Below are 10,074 nucleotides of genomic sequence, written 5' to 3' on the forward strand. Positions count from 1 at the left end.
CTTTTCATTACCTCCTCCCCTGGTCTGCCCTCCCTGCTTTGAGCCTCCATTTTTTTTTTTATCTCCTTCCACCTTCATCCCCTGTGGGGTAAGATACCCAATTGAGTGTGTATGTTATTCCCTCATCGGGCCAATTCCAATGAGAGCAAGATTCACTCATTCCCCCTCACCTGCCCCCTCTTCCCTTCAAACAAACTGGTTTTTCTTGCCACTTTTATGAGAAATAATTTACCCCATTCTATCTCTCTCTTTCTCTGTCTCTCAGTATATTCCTCTCTCATCCCTTAATTTGATTTTATTTTATAGATATCATTCCTTCATATTCAACTCACCCTGTGCTCTCTCTCCCTCTCTCTCTCTCTCTCTCTCTCTCTCTCTCTCTCTCTCTCTCTGTATATATATATATATATATATATATATATATATGTGTGTGTGTGTGTGTGTACATATATACACATATATTTATATGTGTGTATATGTATGTATATATACACACATACATATACATGTATACATACACATATACAAATACATATACATACACACATATAAATATGTGTGTGTGTATATATATATTTATATATATGTATGTGTATATATATATATATATATATACATACATACATACATACATACATACATACATATATTCCCTTCAGCTACCCTCATACTGAGGTCTCATGAATTATACACATCATCTTTGCGTGTAGGAATGTAAACAAAACAATTCAACTTCAGGAAGTCCCTTGTGATTTCTCTTTCTTGTTTACCTTTTCATGCTTCTCTTTATTCTTGTGTTTGAAACTCAAATTTTCTGTTCAGCTCTGGTCGTTTCTCTGAGAGAGCTTGGAAATCCTCTATTTTATTGAAAATCCATACTTTGCCTCGTAGCCTTATACTCAGTTTTGCTGGGTAGGTGATTCTTGGTTTTAATCCTAGCTCCATTAACCTCAGGAATATTATAATCCAAGCCCTTCATTCCCTTAATATAGAAGCTGCTAGATCTTATGTTATCCTGATTGTGTTTCCACAACACTCAAATTGTTTCTTTCTGGCTGCTTGTAATATTTTCTCTTTGATCTGGGAGCTCTGGAATTTGGTGACAATATTCCCAGGAGATTTTTTTTGGGGGGGAATCTTTTTTTAGGAGGTAATCAGTGGATTCATTAAATTTGTATTTTACCCTCTGGCTCTAGAATATCTGGGCAGTTTTCCCTGATAATTTCTTAAAAGATGATATGTAGGCTCTTTTTTGATCATGGCTTTCAGGTAGTAAAATAATTTTTAAATTATCTCTCCTGGATCTATTTTCCAAGTCAGTGGCTTTTCCAATGAGATAATTCACATTTTCTTCCATTTTTTTGTTCCTTTTTTCTGTTTTATAATATCTTGATTTCTCATAAAGTCACTAGCTTCCACTTGCTCCAATCTAATTTTTAAGGTAGTATTTTCTTCAGTGGTCTTTTGGACCTCCTTTTTCCATTTGCCTATTTACTCCTTTCAAGGCATTCTTCTCTTCATTGGCTTTTTGGAGCTCTATTGCCATTTGAGTTAGTCTATTTTTAAGCTTTTATTTTCTTCACTATTTTTTGGGTCTCCTTTAGCCAGTTATTGACTTGTTTTTCATGATTTTCTTGCATCACTGTCTTTTCTCTTCCCAATATTTCCTCTAATTCTCTGACTTGCTTTTCCAAATTCTTTTTGAGCTCTTCCTTGGCCTAAGACCAGTTCATGTTTTTCTTGGAGACTTTTGATGTAGGCTCTTTGACTTTGTTGACTTCTTCTATCTCTATATTTTGGTCTTCCTTCTCACCAAAGAAAGATTCCAAAGTCTGAACCTAAATACGAGTCTGTTTTCGCTGCCTGTTTTGGGTCCCATCCAACTACTTGACCCTTAAGATTTTCATTGGGGTATGACTGCTTGTAGAGTAGAGAGAATTTTGTCCCAAGCTTGAGGGGCTGCGCTTTTCTTTTCAGAGTTGTTTCTATACAGAAAGCTCTCCCACCCCAATGTTCCTCCTCCCCCAAGAACCACCAACCCAGACTGTGACTGAGATCTAAGCAGTCTCTGCATTCCCACTCTGATCTGCCACTTAATTCCTCCCACCAGCGGACCTGGGGCTGGGAAACATCTGCAGCTGTAGCTCTGTAAGCAACCTCTGTAAGCACCACCTCTGCTGCCCTTGGGGTGTTGGCCAACCGTAAACTCCTTTCACTCTGTGTCTGCAGTTTAAACCCACTAACCTTCTCTGTTGCCTTCAGTGTTTGTGAGTTGAAAAGTGTCGTATCTGACGCAGCTCACTGATTCAGGGCTCTATGGCCTGTTCCACCTGCCTCCTGGGTCTGGTTGGTCCAGGCACGTCTTATGCTGGGCTCTGCTCCGCTCTGCTCTGATCCCAGCAAGGCGCGATAGACCTTACCTAGTGACCATACAGGCTATCCTGGGCTGCAGCCCTGCTTCCGTCTGCTATTTCGTGGGTTCTGCAGTTCTACAATTTGTTCAGAGCCAGTTTTGCAGGTGTTTGGAGGGTCATCAGGGAGAGCTTTAGTCAACTCCCTGCTTTCCAGCCACCATCTTGGCTCAGGCCCTCCCTCCACTCATTCTTTTCTATGAGTAGTTGTGATATATAGAATATTTGTTAGGAAGAAGAAGAAGAAGAAGAAGAAGAAGAAGAAGAAGAAGAAGAAGAAGAAGAAGAAGAAGAAGAAGAAGAAGAAGAAGAAGAAGAAGAAGAAGAAGAAGGAGAAGAAGAAGAAGAAGAAGAAGAAGAAGGAGAAGGAGAAGAAGAAGAAGAAGAAGAAGAAGAAGAAGAAGGAGGAGAAGGAGAAGGAGAAGGAGAAGAAGAAGAAGAAGAAGAAGAAGAAGAAGAAGAAGAAGAAGAAGAAGAAGAAGAAAGAAGAAAGAAGAAAGAAGAAAGAAGAAAGAAGAAAGAAGAAGAAAGAAGAAGAAGAAGCATTCCCAAACAATTGGACCTCCAGACTTTTGATATTAATTTCTCTTCTTTTCCGAAACAGGTCCTCATCTTCCTTTCTCTGTATTTCTGTCTCTATCTCTCTTTTGTGTTTCTCTCTTGATCTGTCTCTGTTTACCTGTTTGTCTCTTTCTGTCTCTGTCTTTGTGTGTTTGTTTCTGTGTCTCACTTTCAGTGTGTCTCTGTCTCTTTATCTCTCTCTTTTTCTATGTCTCTGTCTATCTCCCCTCATTCTTAAAAATTTTAGACAAAGACAGGTTTATACATTTTCAGATACACTTTCTGTTATGACTCTCCTGATGCAAAGACAAGAAGATCTGGTAGAAAATTAGAACAGGCAGGCAGGACCTGAAATTTGTGAATTTATTACCTGTGTTTCTAAAATTTCTGCTTTGCCACATAGCATCAGGATTTAACTGTCCACATGCCCTGGAGGGCATAAAGTTGGACTGGTGCTGTTTAATTGAAAAAAAAAAATTCTAAACTCTCTCTGGGAGATCATTTCTTCAGAATCACAAAGCCTTATAAATACTTCTGCTCATGTTAGAATCTGGTTAGATGTTCTATTTACTTTTTTCAAACTGATGCTTTAGAGAGTTGAATGTTACAGTCATTTTACTTTGCAATGCAGGAATGTTCCTCCTATTTTTCTGAGTTACAAATTTACAATATAAACATGTGTGTCAATCCTTAGCCACCTTTCCAGTGCTGGTGAAAGAATTACTCATTCTCACTTTCTCAGAAGCTGTGTGTACAAAGACTTGAATTATCCAATTCCTGTGGATAGCAAAGGCTTTCTCTTCTTGATGTGTACTAGTCTTGGTATGTCCATTTCTGGTTTACAAACACTTGCATTTAATCAAAGTTCTTATTAAAGTAAGGATCTGAAGGGTGTGTTTGACCATTGGTCGAAATGAGACCTGGCTACTGGTAAGGCTTCTTACTAATTAGTGTGTAGGGTAGTGAAATCTTAAGCTACAGATGTTAGGGTAGAGATATAAAAACTAGAATACAGACTAATTGTACATTAACTAATGTATTATATTTAATAGTTACTGGTCAGGAAATATGACTTGATCAATGGTCATTTATAATGTCTGGGCTAAGCAAAGTTATAATGACGTCTTCAAATCATCTTGATTAATGAAGGAGGGCTAGACAAAAGGGACTCATTTAAACATCACCCTGGAATCCTTTGGATTCATCATTCAACAGCAGTAAGTTTTCTAACACTTCACCTTACTACATTTTCTAGAAGAAACAAAATGTGTATCTGTATCTGTGTTTGTGTGTGTGTATAAATATTGTTGTTAATCTGGTGAACTGAATGAATATAAATGACAAAATTGACACTACTACTGGGTCTCATGGATGTTATAAGGATTCTATTTAATGACATAATTTATGTCTAAAAGGGAGACAGTCAGAAAATGTCTTTTGAGGATGATTCGTCCTTTATTGATTGCTATGCTAATTCTAATTTTGATTCTTTTATTATAGTTCCCAACTTTTTAATTTACTTCCTGAAATTTCCTTACACATTTTCAATCATTTCATTTCTCTCTAGCCATGAGGGGGATGCTTTTGTAAAAGGTGATATTTTGTAGTTTATAATTGCTAATTTTTCCAGCCTGGGCATAATTGGAAACTAAGTATATGTTCCAGAGATAGAACACCAATCAATGTTGTTCACTAATCAGGAGGTGTGGTTATGAAAAGGAAATCTGCTTGTGAACAATGGCAGGTGTATTTAAAATAAAGCACATTCTATTCTAATTATTTAAGTCACACTCCAAAAAAGTTAAAAGAATTGACAGAAACAAGAGATTTAGGATGATGATGATGATTGTTGTCATTGTCATTGGCATCATCATCGTCATCATCATGATCATCATCATCATTCCCATATTACAGGTGAGGATGTAGAGGCTGAGAGAAAATATGCATTTAATCCACAGTCACACAGCTAATTCTTATTCCCAACCATAACATCCCTTGCACACTGACAATTGCTTCTGTTCATAGGAATCATTTATCTCATGCATTCGTTTGTTTCGCTTTTCCATTTTATAAAAAAAAAAAAATGGAAGGTTAATGCACAAATAAATCTTCAAAATTAACTGATTCTGGACTTCTAAATTTACAGATAAGAAAATCAGAGACACAGAGGCAAGCGTTACTTGGCAAGCATCCCAAAGCCAGGAAGTGAAAGCATATAGCTTTGGCCCCAGGCATTTTTTTTAATTCCAAATTTGGAGTTGTTTCCGTTATCCCCTGCTGATTCTGGGACAATCATGATTGAAGATTTTAATTCACTTGACTAGAGTCCCACAGCTGGAAAGTCTCAGAACTAGAATTTGGAATCAAGCCAATTTCTAACTTTCATTCAAACTGTAATGCTTTTGCTCTTTTATCTATTGATATCTATTTATCTATTACCTATTAATCAGAAAGCTATTAAAAGAAAACTGCAAATCATATAATATACTACTTTATTTTCTACTTTCTTTCAGTTCTTCCTGAACTGCTTACTTACTTTGATATTTATCTATCCCCTCCTTCTCTTCGAAGCCTATGGTTTTGTATTGATGTGTGTATGTGTGTTTGTGTGTGCGTGTGTGTGCATGTGTGTGTGTGCACGCACGCTCACATGCGAGTGCTGTAAGGTGTTTTTGTGTGTATGTGTGTGTGTGTGTTCATGTGATTTTCCTACAGTGTCTGTCTTTGTGCAGTGTCTGTTTCATAGGCATTAATTATTTCCAAGAAATGTGTCACTGATTCCTACATGGAGAGGAGGGAGAAATAACAAAGTGCAAACGGATAAAGTTTGATTTTTGTTAAAATTTTTGGTAAACGATTCTGTCAATTGAAAAATTAGAACTTTGGTTTTGTAGGCATTTGTAATGTTCATTCAAAAATGCTCCTCTCCCTCTTAAAGTGAGAAGAATTGGCATGAGTCTTGGAATAACAAAAATGATTTCACATTTTTGGACCACTTTAGAGTTTATAAAGAAGTTACATGTAAACTTTCACTTAATCCTCACAAATGCTTTCTGTGGTATAAAAGATTCTGAAGACATAGTCTGAAGACTCCCAATGTAGGCACAACCTATAACTAATTTAATGTGATCATTAGCATCACCATCATCATCATCATCATCAAAATCATCATCACCATCATAATCATTGTCAACATTATTATTGTCAAAAAACCCTTGTCTTCTTTGTCATTAACATTTATGCCCCCAAACATAGGTTTACAAATAACCTTACATGCATTATCTCCTTTGATCCTCAAACTACATGAAGTGGTTTACATATTATTCTCCTTTTGAAGATGAAGGAACTGAAAATCAGAGAAATGAAGTGGTAGAACTCAAGAACAATATGAAATGAAGCTAGATCTTGGAGGATACTACAGAGACCATCTAGTCTGAGTCTCTCATTTTTGAGATGAGGAAACTGAGGTCAGAGAAGTTAAATACTAAGCCTAAAGTCACATAATAATGATAACTAATAGTTATTCAGATTTGTTGAAATTTGTCTTATCAGTGCAAAGAATTGCTGTTATGCGAAATATGTCCAATTTCAATCATACTGCAAAGCATAGCCACGCTTAAAACGTAGAAATAACTAAAGGTAGAATGGACAATTTGTGGAAGAACTGGCTTCTTGTTCTTTAGTGATCTTCAGACTAGAGCTGGAAGATTAATTATTACGGTTGTTGTGGGTCAGAGGTATCAAACACATGACCCATGGATGCCATGTGCCCTACAACTCACCTGACTGTAGCACAAACCAGATGAAAATATAATTGGGAAATATTTAACAAAATAAATAAAAAAATACAATAAAACATGACTAATAGTACATTTTAAACTAAGTCAGTATGCCACCCACATGGATGCTTATTGTGGATTAGTAGCCCTCATTTCAACTTGATTTTGACAACACTGTGGTAGGGTACATTCTGCTTTGGATATGTGTTGATATAGCCAGGTGGCACAATGGATAACATGTGGAACCTGGAGTCAAGAAGACCTGATTTCAAGTACAACTTCAGACACTTACTAGGTATGTGACATTGGGCAAGGCACTTCACCTTATTTGCCTCAATTTCCTCATCTGCAGAGTGAGCTCATGAAAGAAAGAGCAAAGCACTCCAATATGTTTGACAAGAAAATCCCAAATGAGATCATGAAAATTTAGACACAACTGAAACAACTTTACAACAACAAAAGTATACACTCTGAGCTCCTTTCCAATACTGATATTCTATATTTTTTCTCCTCTCAACTAAGGTGGCTAAGCTCTAAGCAGCACAAAAACCTAGGAGACCTGAGCTTCATTTCTGGCGGTACAGTAGGTTCATATTGCTTGTCCTTATGACATATAAACCGACTGCAGTATGATATTCAATTATAGAAGCTGGTTTCCTTTTTAAAAATATGTCTAGAGCGAGTGTAGCATTTTCTCTGTACTTTTTTTTCTTCCTCTGTAGTTCGATTTTTACACTTCAGACTTGGAGAAAATTTGCAGCATAAAGTGCAACAATGTATAAACAGATAAATTAATGTTTGGGGCATGTCTGCAATAGTAAGAATGTGTTTTTATTTCATTAGACCTTAGTTTCTTCATTAATTCATATGTCCATAAGTCTTTTTTATGTAATTATCACATGAACTAATTAGCTCAGATTGACACTTCCTGGGAAATAGAAGAGCTGGGAAATGTAAACATTTGTGCAGGAAAAAATTACGTAACTTGAAGAGATTAATATTTTCAATTACTACTAATAAATAAAAAAAGAACAACAGTAACAAATAATTTTAAATCATTGAATATTTAATAACTGTTGATTTTTTAAGACTCAGTTCCCCCAAACTAAGTTAGATCTGACATCTCTTCTAAGGTCATTCAAGCTATGCCCGAACAGGAGGCTCTTCAACACCATATACTATCTATGGATATCCAACATTCATCTGAAAGCTTATTATGATGGAGAATCAATTATCTTAATAGTTGCCCAGTTTTACTTTTGGACAGATATAATGTTGGGAAAACATAATTCATTTCATTGAGCTACAATTCTTTCTCTCTTTCAATACATGTATGTGTATGATGTCTATAGGTATACACATAAATACACATACCTGAATGTATATACAAATACACGTATGTGTACATGCATGAGTACATATATGTACTTATGTGTATATGTTATGTATGTGTGTGAATTCCATTTCGCCTGATAGCCTCCCAAATATTTGACCACAGACATCATGACATGCCAAAGTTCTCTTCTACAGGGTAAGCACCCCTTGTTAAATCCGTTCATCCTACTAGTATCATCTCAAAGTGTATTATCAATTTAGTTCTACACCTCTGGACATTCCTGATATATTACTTTTAATAAAAATAATTAAATTAATCACAACCCTAATAAATGAAAGACATTTCGCATGCATATGCCTGACTAAAATAATATTTCTTCGAATTTCAGATATAGAACTTAATCCTGAATATAAAGTACCAAAACCAAAATGAGGGCTCAGGGAAACATTACAGAATTCATTCTACTTGGACTTTCCTATGACGAAAACATACAGATATTTTGTTTTATCGTCTTCTTATTCTGTTACATCAGTCTCCTCCTAGGAAACCTCCTAATCCTCATCTCTATCTGTTGTAGTCATCTTTTCCACCAACCAATGTACTATTTCCTCAGTCACTTATCTACTATGGACATCTACTATACTTCCAGTGTTACACCAAAGCTAATTGGGGATCTTTTAAGTGAGAGAAAGACGATCTCCTATGGTTATTGCATGTTCCAAATCTTCAGTGTGCACTTCTTCGGCAGTATCGAGGTCTTCATCCTAACTGCAATGGCCTTTGACCGCTATGTTGCCATCTGTAAACCTCTCCACTACATGGTCATCATGAACAGAAAGAAATGCAACCTCCTTGTTTTGGCAGCTTGGGCTGGTGGGGCTGCTCACTCCTTCCCGCAGTTGTCCATGACTCTCAAGTTACCCTTCTGTGGCCCCAACGAAATTGATCACTATTTCTGCGACATCTTCCAGTTACTCAAAATTGCCTGCACGGATAGTTACACCACTGGGCTCCTTGTTGTGGCCAATTCAGGGATAATTATTTTGTTAATCTTCATCATCTTATTTGTTTCTTATGCCATTATATTATGGACCCTACGCACACATTCAGCTGAAGGGTGGCGGAAAGCTCTCTCCACCTGTGGGTCTCATTTCACAGCCGTTGTCTTATTTTTTGTACCTGCACTTTTTTCCTATCTTCGACCTCCCACCACATATACAGAGGATAAAGTATTTGCTCTATTTTATACCATCATTGCTCCAATGTTTAACCCCATAATCTATACTTTGAGAAATACTGAGATGAAAATTGCCATGAGAAAGGTGTGGCATCAAAAGATTTGGGGAAAAGGAAATCTAAACGACTTGCATTAATTTGTTTCTTGTGATATTTCGTGGAAGGAAATATTGAAAAGTAATTTTAGGATTCATTGCTTCTAGGAAAGATCTGACTTGGGCAAATATCAATATTGGAGTTCAAGTAGAGTGATAGGCATGATTGTAGTGATAAAAAAAAAAACAAAAGAAAAATTCATTATTGGGTGAGGGAACTTAATTGGAAATGTCAAGTTTTTAGGCTGTCCATATTGTTTTTCCTCTCTCAAGTCAAATGTTTTTAATATGTTTATTACTTCAGAATTTTCTTGTTCATAATAGAAGGTTTAGTATATGACCTTCTATAAGATACATTATTTTACTTACAAGTCAGTATGAAATTTGGAATACATATATATGTAATATGTGTGCATATAACCTATGTTTTATATGCATATATTATATTTATGCATATGTGTTTACATGTATTCTCTTAAAATGATTCTTTATGTCTCTTCCAATTGACCTCCTGACTGTCTGTGCTTCACATACCCAGAGATTCAAAACAAGTAAAAGTGAATTTTTCCCAAATATTTTAATAGGTGAGTATGTCTCTTAATAAGTTCCAAAATTTACCGTTAAATCTTTACTTCCAGCCTCTTCTTTATTGATAG

General features: G+C 36.0%; 1 protein-coding gene across 1 annotated transcript; it reads left to right on the plus strand.

The window, feature by feature from the left end:
* Positions 1-8,515: 8,515 nt before the first annotated feature.
* Positions 8,516-9,460, plus strand: LOC118855006 (olfactory receptor 4P4-like). Its single transcript, XM_036765151.1, has one exon. It carries the CDS (start codon positions 8,516-8,518, stop codon positions 9,458-9,460), a length of 945 nt encoding a protein of 314 aa, XP_036621046.1.
* The last annotated feature ends 614 nt before the right edge of the window (positions 9,461-10,074 follow it).

Source organism: Trichosurus vulpecula, chromosome 6 (genome assembly GCF_011100635.1).
Source record: "Trichosurus vulpecula isolate mTriVul1 chromosome 6, mTriVul1.pri, whole genome shotgun sequence".
Lineage (NCBI taxonomy): Eukaryota > Metazoa > Chordata > Mammalia > Diprotodontia > Phalangeridae > Trichosurus > Trichosurus vulpecula.